Source organism: Alligator mississippiensis, chromosome 1 (genome assembly GCF_030867095.1).
Source record: "Alligator mississippiensis isolate rAllMis1 chromosome 1, rAllMis1, whole genome shotgun sequence".
NCBI classification, from domain to species: domain Eukaryota; kingdom Metazoa; phylum Chordata; order Crocodylia; family Alligatoridae; genus Alligator; species Alligator mississippiensis.
This window is the reverse complement of record NC_081824.1, coordinates 125,529,834-125,544,854: the sequence shown is the minus strand read 5'-3', so window position 1 is coordinate 125,544,854 and position 15,021 is coordinate 125,529,834. Positions and strand designations below refer to the sequence as shown.

At 43.2% G+C, this 15,021-nt stretch overlaps 1 protein-coding gene and 1 non-coding gene across 4 annotated transcripts in view; both read left to right on the top strand.

Annotated features, from left to right (window-relative positions):
• Window positions 1-12,151, top strand: part of EPM2A (EPM2A glucan phosphatase, laforin) — a 66,156-nt gene extending 54,005 nt beyond the window's left edge. For all 3 annotated transcript variants that reach the window (XM_006270433.4, XM_059713773.1, XM_059713764.1), the window contains 2 exons: window positions 7,501-7,742; window positions 10,190-12,151. In XM_006270433.4, the coding sequence (XP_006270495.1) occupies window positions 7,501-7,742; window positions 10,190-10,464 (517 nt within the window). In that variant the 3' untranslated portion in view covers window positions 10,465-12,151. The remainder of the gene's footprint in view (window positions 1-7,500; window positions 7,743-10,189) is intronic.
• TRNAL-UAA (transfer RNA leucine (anticodon UAA)) lies at window positions 4,937-5,019 on the top strand. Its single transcript has one exon. It is a non-coding gene; the product is annotated as a tRNA-Leu (tRNA).
• Window positions 12,152-15,021: the final 2,870 nt, after the last annotated feature.

Here is a 15,021-nt window from a genome sequence, read left to right as displayed (position 1 = left end):
CATTGATAATGCCATACTGGACACCATGCTCACCACAGTTCTTTGGGCCCACTTGCAGACCAGGTACTGGCACTTTAGGGTGTATGAAGTGAGCATTGAGTGAATCATCCTGGAATGATGAGCAGTGGCAACAGGAGTTCAAGATGTGCCTGAGCATCTTGGAGATACATGTGGGTGGGAGCCAGCTCAGTAGGTAACAGGGCATTGGCAAAAGGGCATCCATGACTATGGAGAAGCTCATTGCCTTTGTCACTTGGAAGCTCACAATGCACAACCTCTCTGGTCTGTTGCCAGCCATTTTGGTCTGCACAAATCCACAGCAGATGAGGTAGCGCAGGAGGTGTCCAGGTCTCTCCAGGGAGCACTAGCACTGTGCTTGACCTGCCTCACCAAACTGCTGGGGGACAGAACTGCTGACCTGGCTGAGGCTTCGCTGTCAAAGCATTCTGGACTTGTGCTGTGAAGCACATATGCACCTTCTGGCTAAGACAACCGTAACAGCCTTTGGTAAGCAATACCCCATCGGGCTCTGACATAGTCTCAGCCTCAGGAGAGGCATTTAGTTCCTTCTCCCCAGCCATGGCCTTTAACCATTACAGCAGCCTTGAATCATGCCCAGCCAATTTGATTACCTATGCATGGAATCAACTGCTCACAGCTTCTTGCTCCATGCCCTTGCTGAGGTTTTAGGTAGGACCAGAGAGACTGATGTTACCTGTAATGCATGGCCAGAAATTTTGCAGGATGGATTCATGCTGCGTTTTTTAAATGATGACGTAGGTCTGGTTCTGAGTGAAGCTGCTAGTCTGATTTAGTTTGGAGAATGAGCAAAATGATCACCCGAGTCCACTCAAATCGGGCAGCCCTCTGGGAGTGCCTGGGAATCTGCTTCCATGCAAATAAGGAAGAAGTCTATCCTCATAAATAGAGACAGCAGCAAGTAGCAATTTGGCATGGTGATGTGTGCCCTTGGCTCTGCCTCCCTGAGGCAGTAGAATTTGGTGTTGGTCACAAACACCCTGGAGCTGAGTGGAATGGGGAAGACAAGACACAAAGCCCTCCATGCAACAGGGCCCCCTAACTCCTGTTACTGGAGAGACAGAAGAAGCAGAGCTAAGTGGCTACAAGAAGTGCAGAGCACAGCCTGCGGGAAGGCAGACTGCAAAGCAGTAAGCCTGCTGATGAGGCCAGTGAGAAACCCATGTGTCTGGTGGAGAGAACCAGAAGGGTGGAGTTCAGGGCCATATAAGCTAATTCTGGCCCAGATCCTTGGAGGAGAAAGAGCTCTGCAGAAAGTCTCATAAAGAAATAACTTATTTCTTATATTGTTTATGTCAGATGAAAGGCAAGAAGGGGGAAAATGGAGGCCACTAGGGGTGCTGTTAATTATCTGGTTTGCAGAGGGCTGTAGCATTGCAAAGCCAGTGCAGGTGTTTAAAGGAAGCACTGTGCATTTAGTTCAGTGGACTCAGGTGGAAACTGTAGGCCCAAGAGAGACTCACTAAGGGCAGAGATTGCATGCCCCAGGACAGAACTAGCAATGGGAGGCTCATGAGAGAGCTCTAGCTAAGGACTGCTGACAGGTTAGGAAGATAAAGCCATTCAGAAAGACTGCTATCAGGGGCTAGAGAGTGAAGGATTGTTAACAGGGAGCTAAAAAAAAGGCCTGGCTATAGACTCGGAGACCAACTGTAGGGAGATGCCCTGCTCGAGATTTAGAGTTCAAAGATGTGGTGAGGAGGCCAACAATGAGCAGGGTGGAGAGAAGCACACCAAGGCTCACTCTGGTATTCTGTGGGAAGCCTCACCAGTTAATACGAGTTTACCAGCAAGACATGCCAGGCAAGGACAGGACAGTACACTGGGGAGCCAGAGTGAGACGGGGTTAGTGTGGCTGCCAGCGAGTGCCACAGCCTCCTTTAGAGGCAGGTCCTGTTACATCCAAGACGCTGAAAAACTAAGCAATTCCATGTACTGCAACATGTAACTTTATAGGCATTACACGTGGCACTAGAAATCATCTCGCTGCCAAGAGGTAGCATTTGTCCATGTTGCTTCCCCTCTGACCTGCTTGAACGGCTGTACATTCACTTTTAGCAAGTACATATTTTACACTCCAAGCGTAATGTCAGTCCATGGTCTCGATGCCACTTAGAATAGAGAGAGGATTCATAAAGATGTCTTTCAGCCACTGTTTTGCTCTTCCACTTGTGGGACAATCCAGGAACTGCTGTGGTCGTACTGGACCAGGGGAGCCGGAGCTACCACTTTTACTATATATCAGCTGCCAATGGCATTAAGGGCTTATGACTGTGGCAGGTCACAAGGATGGAAGAAAGCCCTGACTATGTCACTTTTCTAGGCAATTTGCTTTATACTATAAGTGGTAGGGTGTAGCAGTCCCTGTAGTGAGCCTTTGTCACTCAAGCATTCCCCTGAAATTAATAAGAGTTCTGCTGTGGCTTATTTTGCCAGCTTTAGGGCAGTATAACAGGTCGCCCTCCCCAGCACCATCTTCCTGGTTATCCGCACCTTACGTGGGGGGCCCTTGGAGCCCTCTTGGAATTCTTCTGTCCTGCCCTAATCTCGCCTGCCATGTCTTGATGGAAATTATTATGCGAGCGGGAGACTGCCTATTATATTGGGTATGTTGGGGTCTCTCCTAGGTTGGCCTGACCCCTTTTCTCTAGCTAGGCCTCCCCATCCAAACCCACTAAACAGGGTTCAACTCCAAGGCTCTAGCTTTTCCTTCCAGTGCCTGGAGGCTCGTGGCCCCCTTTTCTGCTCCCTTCTAAAGCACGGCACTCCCTGGCCCAGAAGCATGGGCGCCAGCCTCACAGCCAGGGGGTTGCAAGTTCATAAACCAGGGTACAACCCCACCAGTCCAAATAATAGAAAAAATATATACTTGCACCCCCAGGTGCACCAGGCCTCCCTGGCCTTTTTAAGATTGTCCCCAAACTGCGCCCTTACTGGCACTCAGGCTCTCCTCAGCCCTGTCTCCCTCTGCGCCTCAATGGTGCTGGGATCTGCGCCCCCAAAAGCTGTGCCTTCACTGGCGCCGGGGCTCCCACTCTGGAGTGGGTCCCCAAAAATGAGGCCTCCTCCATCCCCTAATAGCCTTACCCAAACCTCCGGTCTTATTCAATAATCCCAAAAACAAAATAATAATAACTGCACTTGCTCAATCAACACAGCGGGTCATCTTACATGAACTCTCTTCGAGTCTCAGCTCCACACCGCTGGCTGCAGCCCTGGTTGTGGATGCAGTCGTCATCTCACAGGGGCTTCTGTAGCTTTCCCCTTCCTGCCATGGACCGCTTCCCAAACTTCTTTCTGGAACTCTCAGGGGCACTGCTTCCCCTTCGGCTGCTGACCTCCTTACTGCTGTTCAACCCAGGGTTTTTATAGTCTTTCCTCTTCCAGTCAGCTGACTAGCTGTCCCAGTTCAGCAGTTAACCCCTTCCTCACCAGCCCTCCGTGCCCAGAAGGTCCTGGCCTTATAGGGGCGCACCTTCTTCCTCGTGACAGGATTAGGGTTCCCTGTCACAGGCAGCTATCCATGTAGGGAACAATACCAAGATTTCTTAATATACCTGAGAATTGGGCTCAGACTTGACCTACTGACAATACGGAAACCTGTACTTTATTTTGATTTATTCTGGTAGTCTGTGGGCACAGCTGTTGGTTTGGTTTTGTATTGATATTTTGTATAAAACTAAATAAATTTAATCTGTAGGTTTAGAAAGAAAGGGCCTCAAAATCTGAGCTTCCCATTTCTCCTCTTCTTTTCTCTGCTTAGTCGTCTGAAGAATATAAAGTATGCAGAACAAGCAGTAGAACTAAGACTAGTGACAAATTAAATGAGTTTTCTGTGGCATAAATGTTAGTTTCCTTGGGCTACAGTGTTAAAGCTTGATTATGTTTAGCCAGCACTGGGTGACCTGTGTTACAGCCATCAACATCCTGCACCAGTGAGGGAAGGCAGAGCTATCACTGTCTATTCTAGGACATGTTATACTGATCACTTTAGCAGTCTCATTAAGGCTGAACCAAATGAACTGTGTCTAGCCAAACAAGCTGTAGTGACATGAATAGAAATTGCTATCATAACTTGAGCTGACAATCCTCAAGGTATGGTTGGTTGCTGTCTAATAAATATGCCCCAAGGTGGGGCTTTCATCTGTTATTTATAAACCCGGGAGATAGCCCCCTGCTGCAATTACCATATTTTGGAATTGTGGTCTTTATCTTCATATTCAGCTAGTTCCTGAGCTCTGTTGTATGTTTAGCTGAAGCTGTTTCTGTCACTACAGGAATGCATTTTAAAATATTTTTTCTTCCCCACTGCCATTGCATCTGTAAGTGATGCTATCTAGAAGAAATTGTTCCAGGTAGTGAATGGCCTGGCTAATTCAAGTGGTCTCCATCCAGGACTCTTAAGTGGTCTTGGCCCTACATAGCTAAGGGATCCCCTTTTTCCGTTATGTCCCATGGCGATCCCTAAGGTCAGCCAAAAGCATCCTGCTCCAACTACTATCTGTGTGCCAAGTTCATTTGGCAAAAATGTGGGAGGTTATTGTCAGTAGTTGCTGCTCAGCTCTGGAGCTCCCTCCTCCGTGTGATTCATCAGAGCCCAAGCCTGGGCATCATCCAGAAGAGTTGCAGGACCTTTTTATTTAGGTGAGCCCTCAGCAAGCAGGGTTATGTATTGTGGCATTGTTCGGGGAGTTTGTTCTATTACAAATGTTATTTTATTTGTCTTTATAATCTTATCTTTTTTTCATAAGCTGCCCTCAGTCAGCCTTTTTTGTCTCAGGCTGGCTTGTTTATAAATATGTAAGGAGTATAATCCCAGAGATACTAAATTCTGTTCTAGTAATCTTATAGAAGTAGTTTGCAGGATTTGAGTCATTAGAGTGTACTGTAACCCTACACCAGGATGGCCGAGTGGTTAAGGTGTTGGACTTAAGATCCAATGGATGTATATCCCTGTGGGTTCAAACCCCACTCCTGGTAGTTGCTTTTTTGCCTGACTAATATGGTTTTGTTTTATGACCAGGTCACAAAACTCTTACACACAGGAATAGAGGTAGATGTTGTTTTCCTGGATTTTAGGAAGGCCTTCAATACGGTATCTCATCCCATTCTCATAAATAAATTAAGAGTCTGTGACTTAGATGTTTACATGGTCCGGTGGGTGGCAAATTGGCTTGGGGGTTGCAACCAGAGAGTGGTAGTAGATGGCTCGGTATCAACCTGGAAGGATGTGGGTAGTGGGGTCCCGCAGGGTTTGGTCCTTGGTCCTGTACTCCTCAATATCTTCATCAGTGACTTGGATGTGGGTGTGAAGTGTACTCTGTCCAAGTATGCAGATGATACTAAAGTGTGGGGTGAAGTGAACACTTCAGAGGGTAGGGAACAATTGCAGGCAGACCTGGACAGGTTGGAAAAGTGGGCAGAACACAATAGGATGCAGTACAACAAGGACAAGTGCAGAGTGCTGCACCTAGGGCGTAAAAGTATTCAGCACACCTACAGGCTGGGGTGTGACCCTCTCAGCAGCACAGAAGCAGAAAGGGATCTCGGAGTCATAGTGGACTCCAACATAAACATGAGTTGTCAGTGTGATGAAATCATCAGCAAAGCTAACTGCACTTTATCATGCATCAGCAGATGCATGACAGAACCAAGGAGGTGATACTTCCCCTCTATGCAGCATTGGTCAGACCGCAGTTGGTGTACTGCATCCAGTTTTGGGCACCGTACTTTAAGAAGGATGTGGATAGCTTTGAGAGGGTCCAGAGGAGGGCCACTCATATGGTTAAGGGTTCACAGGCCAAGCCCTATGAGGAGAGACTGAGGGACCTGGACCTCTTCACCCTCCGCAAGAGAAGGCTGAGAGGTGATCTTGTGGCCATCTACAAATTCATTTTTGGGCGGCATGCAGCAAGATATCAGAGATGCTCGGTTCACCAGGGCACCTCTTGGGGTAACAAGGAGCAATGGTCACAAACTGACAGAGAATAGATTTAGGCTAGACATCAGGAAAAAGTTCTTTATGGTGAGGGTGGCCAAATTTGGAATGGGCTCCCAATGGAGGTGGTGCTCTCCCCTACCTTGGGGGTCTTTAAGAGAAGGCTGGATAGGCATCTGGCTGGGGTCATCTGACCCCAGCACTCTTCCCTGCCTATGCAGAGGGTTGGACTCAATGATCTTTTGAGGTCCCTTCCAACCCTAGCATCTATGAATCTGTGAGTCTATCAAGTACTGGTTGGCAGGTCTTTACCTCTGCTAGCGAGCACTTCACCCTGAGATAGCCACAATGAATGCAGTGGGGCTATCCATATGAAAATTTAGTGGGACTACTCATGTGAGCATGAGTGTGCTTATCAGAAGAAGCAAGGGCTACACAGCTTGTATGCAAATTATTAAAATTCAGAAAATCTGTGACATTTCATATTTGAAGGGTATACTTTTGCTGTCACTGGCATGATGCTGGCCTAGTCTCTGATTCACAAATTTGCATATGCCACAGTTTGCATATTTTACATATGTGGTTATTGTGATTGCAGATGCAAAATTGATAGTTTAGTGTATACAAGACTAGTTATATGCACAGTTAATTGTTTGCATTTACACAGGCATGGTGAAAATATTGTGAATAAAATCATGTTACTTGGATGTGAAAATTAGAAATCCCTTTCTCAGAATAAAGCCCTTGCTATTTTAGTTTGTTTATGCGCCAAAGACTGCCAAGGCATTTAATAATTTTCATGATAATTGGTTGCGGGCAAACCTCAAAAGGTTTGAAGGTTTGGTTTGGGTAATCCTCCAAAATGTGGATGTTTGTCCAAATTCTCCAAACCTCTCGTGTTTTCTTGCAATATTTTCTGCTTTTTCTAGTTTCCAAGGAGGCCAAATATGTTTCATCCCTCTCTGTCTGGAGTTCAGAGTCTGAAATACAGACTTTTGTGAACACCACAAGAGGTTTGATTTGGTTTAAACTGGTGCCTGATTTGTTTCACTCACTTCAAAAGTATCTGTAAAGTAGCAAGCGTTCCATAGCTTGTGGTTTATTTCTATAGCTTTCCACAGTTGTCTCCCTTTCCGTCTCACAAAAGTTGTGTGTCTTCTGGGTTTTGTAGTGGGTTTTATGTACTTGTTAGCTTCCTTTGTAGGAGCTGATGACTGGTACCTTTGCTGTTAATTATGGTATGATTTTGTTAGGCTGCCATCTACACAAACCAAGCAAATCTGGCTCTGGTGTTGGGTTTATAATCTGGTTTTCAGAATACATCATTACTGCTTATGCCATAAAGAAATTAGAAGCTTTTTAATATATGACATAAGAGTTTGTTAACAATCTGTTTCATATAATTCTAGTTGGATCTTGAGCCACTTAATTTGACAGAAAATTTGCATTTTGTATGAGAATGAGGGTGTCGTTTTTGCTGAAAGACTTTAATGACCTGCACTCCAATGTTTTCTCCGTGCTAGAATTCTGCCAAACATCTGGCTGGGAAGTTGCCCTCGGCAGGTGGAGCATGTGACTATCAAGCTAAAACATGAATTGGGTGTTACAGCTGTAATGAATTTCCAGACTGAATGGGATATCAACCAGAATTCCTGGGGCTGCAACCGCTATCCAGAACCCATGAGTCCAGAAATCCTCATGAAACTGTATAAGGAGGAAGGGCTCGCATACGTCTGGATGCCAACTCCAGACATGAGTACAGAAGGTAATGCTCAAAGCGGTATTGCAAAGTATTAGCAAAGCTTTTCAATAAAATGTTTTCTTTGATGTGGTTTTTATGAATAGTTTGTTTTTAATTAGGATCATAGCAGTAGTAATGGTAATTTTGTTGTGATTTCCCTAGTGGATTGTTTATATTTTGTCATATGCAGAGAGATCCTCTGAGCTACTATTGATGGTGTCTATGTGTATGGGTGTCCATTTAAAACCCAGCAGAAACTGGTAGCTGCTTTGAAACTTTTCTTTCAGCTTTAGTTCAGTCTCTATCATGAAAACATACACATCACATGTGTGGTCGCTGGCTTACGCAGCTGGACACTGAAATTGCTGCACCTGCTGAGAGGCAATACAAGATATCCTGTTCTGGCACTCTCTGCCTCTTTTCAGCAGTCTGCCAGTCCATTACTTCCTTAGACTGTCGAGTATAATAGTTCTGAATTTATTTAGGATAAATAGAAGACACCAAAATATAACACAAATTAGGATTTGTATTTGCCCACTTAGAATCCTGGGTTCACCAGTGAAAATAGATGAATAGATACATTTTATTTGTAACCAAAAGGCTGGAAAACTCCAGGGCTTCCTTACATCAGTGCTACTCCAATATATGTAGGGCATCTTTATACAGTGAAATGTTGCAGCCACAAGTAGAGAACTGTAATTTTGGTTAGATACCTTTCCTGAAGATAAAACTTTGAAACTGGCATATGAATTGACCTACTGTTTTTTGCTCAGATGTTCCATAGGTTAAATAGGCTTTGTTGTAGCCTGACTTGAAAGGGTAATAGGGACTGGGAACTGTAGAGATATGGTATACTTCACCCTCAAGGTGAAAAGATTGTTCGCTGTCACTTGATGGACAACTAAAGGAATAGGGGCCCTCAAAACAGAGCCTTGGAACATGGTAGTAGCATATGAAAGTCATTGGAGAAAATGGGTCATGGCAACCTCATGATTTTAAAAATGCTAATTACCTACCTAGGACCTCCTCCTATGCCAATTTAAGGCAGCGAGAGGTTTGCTGTTTATTTTAATCAGAGCATGATCAAGCCATAACACATATACATAGTGCAAGATGTCTGATTATGTCATTTTGCCTCTGTTCAAAATTATGTATGGTATAGAGGGCAGGTCTTGGTACTGAATGTTCCAGTTTACAACATTTTTGTAGAGAGGTTTTTAGTGACGGTTTAATGTATAGTAGCTGCTAATTTGCAAAAGAAAAAAAAATGCCACAGAGGCATGTATTTATAAGGATGCTCTTTTTAATGTATTTTGTGCAAAATGCAAAATATATTTTCAGTACTTTAGTTTTAAATTGAAAATGCAACTGGCTTTTTCCAGTCACTTGCAAAACTACATTTATATTTCAGTGAAAGTTGATTTTTTGGAGGAGGCACTATGTTCCCATTAAAGGCAATAGTTCATCTATGACTGTACTAATAACACAATCTATAGGGGATCTCTTGGCAGTGAATTAATTTACTATCTTATCAGCTGTGTTTTACCATATATGTTATCCAAGATGACCATATAAGAACAGAAATCAAATTAATACTTATTTTCCTTTTATAGTTCTGGGATCAATTCTGTTGTGAATGTTAAATTGTCTGTGTTATTTTTGTTAAACATATTTATGCTTCTGCTAGCAAAATATTATTATTATTATTATTATTATTATTATTATTATTGTCTTTGTTCTGTGAATGAGATAAGCAATTAAAGGGAATATGAGTGGCTTCAGAGACATGATATATCAAAAGTATTAAATTTCTGGCTCCCTAGCTTTAATAACAAAACAAGATGTCATACAGAATACAATGGCTGCTTCATCTCTGTCCATATTGGATGACATACAGCCTGCCATATGCATTTTAGGATAGATCATAGTCTGTTTTCCAAGAAGGTATGAGAGTCAGCTTTAAATTAACTTCATATTACCTGGACCTCTAATTTAAGAATAAGGAGATGGTTAAAGAGGAAGGGCATTTGGGAACATTGACATGAATACCAGTTAATTGATGATTATTGATAGTAATTGTTACTGATTTCACATCCAGGCCAAAATTTCCAAAATTGTTATGTGATTTTTGTCTGAACAACCAGTAAGAGGGCCCAGTTTTTAGAAAAAGCATAGCGCATACCTAATATTAAGCATCTGTAATGTGTCTCAATGTAGATGCTTCAGATTATTCTCTTGAAAATATTGGCCCTTGGCTGTCTAGAAAGGTGTTTGCTATCTGACAGTCCATAACATCTACATATATTATTATATTTCCCTACTAAAGAAAAAAAAAAAGGAAACAAGCTTTACTAGATGTCTCCTTGCCTGCCAGTATAATTTCACTTAAAACAGGCTGTTGAGACATACTTTTAACAGCAGTTCTAACTTTCTTGAATACATATGAACTGTAACTTGTGTTTTAATCTTAGGAAGAATTCAGATGTTGCCTCAGGCTGTCTGCCTTCTGCATGGGCTGCTAGAGAACGGACACATTGTCTACGTTCATTGCAATGCCGGCGTTGGCAGGTCCACAGCTGCAATTTGTGGTTGGTTAAAGTATGTGATGGGATGGAACCTGAGAAAGGTGCAGTACTTTGTGGCCTCTAGAAGACCAGCTGTCTACATAGATGAGGAAGCTCTGGTTCGTGCTGAAGATGATTTCTATCAGAAATTTGGACCTCTTCGTTCTTCGTGCAAACCTTAGTGGTAGAACAGCAGATAGATGGGGTGAGGAGGAAAGAGAAATAGTACTGCCAACCCCAAACATTGAAAATTCACGAGCTGCAAAATTAGGAACTTGTCTTCAAGAACATGATATTTATAAAGAAATACAGATATCCAATAGAAGGCAAATACAGAGACACCTTAGCTTTTTTTTTTTTTTTTTTTTAAGTCTTTGTGTGTTCTTAAAGGGTTTCTCTGAAGTGGGAACTGGAAGCTCAGAATCTGAGCTTCCGGTTCAAGAGCTGGAGCCATAAGAAAAAAAACAAATATCGAAAGACTCGTGATAGAATTGTAGGAGTTGGCAACACAACAATAAGCAGAAGGTCAGGGGTTCTTAAAGGTGCTAGATAAATAAAAGGGGACTGTGTGATTTTGAGATCTTTGGGTTGGTAGTTAGGAGGTTTGAACCATTTCAGTTACAGCATGCTTTAGTGGTGTGTTTACCAAGGACTTTATAATGAAATAGTATTTTTAACAAAGTGCAAAAGAAGATGGATTTATTCAATTTGGTTTCTTTAACAAACAGGAAACTAAACACAATTCACTTTGAGAAAAAAATAGCTTTTTCTCTCTTTGGGTTTATAATCAATATGATTTACTAAACTTTACAGCTGCACTTTATTGTGACATATATGTTTTAGTGTTCAGCTTAAAGAAAAGAAGAAAAACTCACCTATACAGATTTATTGTACTGCAAGAGAGAGCTACTATTTATTAGGTTATCCTAGACTGTGAGTTCTCTAGGTCAGGAACTCATTTTGTCCTCACTGTCTGTGCCGTATCTAACACACTGGGGCCCTGATCTTTGATTGGAATCTCCAGGTGGTACCTCAATTCTTGTAAAAACAACCACAAAACAATAATAATAATGGGTTGAGTTAAAGCGATGCGAGTTGGTCTGGTGAGCCTCTCTGCAGTCTGTGATGCCATGATAACAGCCAGAGAGAGTTTCCTGGATGTAGTAGCCATTCTCATTGTCCTGGCTGGCCTGGTCTGGCTGTTCTGCAGCAGCAAAAGCCTCTTGTCTGTGTGGGAGACAGGACTTCCCATTGCTGTTCAGACACTGCTGTTTTTGGTAACCTAGAAGTGGCCTTAATAGACTTCAGAGTACAAACCAGCCCATCTCAGACAAAAATAGGTACGGCTGCTCATGGCCTTGAGCAAAGGGATTGGAAAATTTCCTCTGCTGAGAATCTGAAGTGGATAGGAGCAGGGAGTATAAGGGAAGCAGCCCAAGTTCCTCATTACAGACGCACAATAATTAAAGAAAGTAATTTTGTAGGACAATGATTCAGTTAATTTGTTTTCTCTTTTTTGTAGCCAGATTATTTGCCCATGTGAAGATTTATTTGTTGCCAATGTAGTTTGTTTTAGCCAATGCATGTGTCCTTAATGATAAGGATATGGTAACCTTTCATTGGAGACTTATTTTTGCTATTGCCATTATTATATTCTCTGAATTGTTCATGGAGAATGGCCAGCATAGCCTGTTCCCTTTACTTTCTACCCAAACACTCTCAAATGTGAAGATGCTAGTGAAAATTATTTAAAATAATTGTTCAAACATCATTTTATTTTTTATTTCTGTTCTGAAATAATAATCATCATCTGTTTAAAAAGTAAATTAAACTAGAATATTTGTTAAATAAAACCCAATTCCAGGTCTATCACTGTGTGTTGTCTCATGTTTTGTTTTGGGTTTTTTGCTCCATATTACCTTAGAATCATAGAAAAGTAGGGCTGCAAGGGACCTCCACTGGCCTCCTAGTGGAGCCCCATGCTGAAGGCAAGATCATCCCTTTCCAAAACATCCCATACACATCCTTTTCCAACCTGTTATTCAAACTAAACAATCAACTCTGTTGCACAGTTACAAGGTCCTAACCTGCCACAAGTAAAACAGGACAATGCCGGTTGGTGTCCTGTGGCTGCAAGGGAAAAGCTGCAAGTATTGTGGTATGTTAACATCATTCAAAAGTTAACTATACTGCAAAGACCAAGTCTGGTTTTTGTTCCTAGTTTCCAGAAATTTGTGAACTAGAGGAAGTATGTTGATAATTCCTATCTGGGCCATTATACTTTGAAGATCATTCTTCTTTACTCCCTTGTAAGGGTATACAGCAGGGGTGGGCAAAATACAGCCCGCGGGCCGGATCTGGCCCACCGAGCCATTCTATCCAACCCACAAGGCCCCCAAACCTTCAGAAAATTAATATTTATCTGTCCCTGGCTGCCTGTCAAAGATGACAGGAGCCAGGGGTAGTAGGACCCAGGGGAAGCCACAGCAGGACCCAACCGCAGCAAGACCTGCCTGCCCCCACCCCCTGCAACCAGAAGCCCCTGCCTAACAGACGCTTCTGGCCTGGGACTGTGAAGCTGTTTGTGCCTGCCTGCACTGGAGCAGGAAATTCAGGTAAGAATGGTGGGGGGTCCTCAGGGCCAGGTCAGCTCCAGCTGAGTCCTACAGTCATGGCCATGCAGCCAGGAGCCATGTGGTACAGGAGTGGCCAGTGGGTGGGCAGAAAAGTGGAGAAGGTGGCGGGGGGTTAGGGGGAGTGGAAGAGATCAGGTGCATGGGAGCGTGGGGCCTGTGCTGGTGTCCTGGGGCCAGTGCGGGTGGGCCCCAGAGCAGGGTGTCAGGAGTGCAGGGCATAGGCTAGCCGGGGTTTATGGAGCTTGCCAAAACTCGGTAAACGGCCCTCAACCCAAAATAACTGCCTGCCCCTGGTATTCGGTGTAACCTTCAGTATCCTAGGGTGCATCTACATGAGACACTTTACTGCGCAGTAGACTAATGCACAGTAAAGAGTTACCATCTAAACACGCATGACAATTATTTTGCAGTAGATTAGTCTAATGTACCATTTCCTAGTACCTGTAGATACAGGTGCTAGAAATCTGCGTGTTAAACTAATGTGCCAAAGTGCAAGTGTAGATGCTGACCAGGAGCAAATTGCTGGGTGCCTATCAACCTGGGGCCACAGGGGGCAGGGAGAGCCATCCCAGCTTGGCAGGATGGTGTGTGCCAGCCACATGGAGATCGGAACCCATTCCAATCTTCACAGGGCAGGGAGAGTTGTCCCAGTTGTCAGGCAGCTGCCTCCCAGCCCTGTGGAGGTTGGGACCCATCCTGATATCCACAGGCCAGGGAGGCAGCTGCCTGGTAGCCAGGACAGCTCTTTCTCGTCCCATGGAAATCAAGACCAGCACCCATCCCCCCTGCCAGGTTGGGTCTGGAGCTCCCCCTGGCTGCTGCAGGAGGTTGGAGCAGGGCAGGAGCAGCCCTGGATTGAAATCGTGTTGGGAGCAAATTTACTCCTGATGGGCACACGTTCAGATGCATGTGGGGGGCGCAGAAAATTCTGCACAGAAAATTCAGGCACATTAATTGCATGTGGAGACATGCCCCCAGAGAACTAATTCTAGTTTGGTCCAAGGACTTTTGACCCCATAAGCTTTTAAAACATGAAGTATTCCCAGAGGGCTGAGTAAAACTAATATTTTCACTGTTAATGCTGTAGTTGCTGCAAACTAAAGCCAACACATTTTATATTTCAGGGTTTCCACTGTATGACCTATCCAACTATACTCCAGTACACAGTTAAGTAGGGTCATTGTGGTATTGGTGTGTGCTTCATCAAGAATTTTCTAATTTTGGAGCCAGGATGCTGCTTAAAATGGAGCAGTGGTCTAACATATGGCAGATCCCAGATGGATTTATGTTCCATCCCTTGTGTGACAAAAACATAAATGATACTGAATTTGAAGGATATCATCTGCAAATAGCAAGTGAACTGTAGTGCTACACACAAGTTTGCTTCTAGATGGTATAGTGTTATCTTTGTAAATATCAGTGTATTTTTAAATTGGAACCCCTCAAATTTGACAGCAATAAGGGCTATGCCATAAAGTGAATAAATAGATGAAAATGACCCAAGAAAGTACAAGTGAAATATATAAAGGTTCCTGTGAGTTGTGGTCCCATTATTCATGGCCATAAAATGCTCGGTTTTCCTATTGCCACCAGAGTTCCAATCTCCACCATCCTTATTGAAACCAACCGTATCAGGTAACATTAATTGAACGTCCTGCCTATCAAATGCAATTAGTAAGCACTACAAATTTAAATGATAAAGAACCTCCTGCAAAAGACTACAGCAACAAAAAAGCAATCATTTCAAAATATTCCATTTTTCCAGCTGCATAATTACATGATAAGTCTGCATCTAGTGCTTATCTATTAAAATCCTAATTTGAAACATGTTCTTGTGCTGATTGGATCATTAGCCATTTCCACATACTAGACTATTTAATGTAATTTGGGTGAAAAGGAGGGTATTTCAGTTGTTAATATTTGTATGTATTTCCTCTCAATAATCTATTTCTAAAGGTGCTCATATATTTAGAACAGAATAATTCCTAAAAAGAAAGTTGAGTTGATAAACAGAAATAGTTATTTTAAATTGGAAAAAATAAACTGAGTTAATGCCCAAGGGCAATAGGAGAGATGAGACACAAGCTCACATAAGGCTCATCA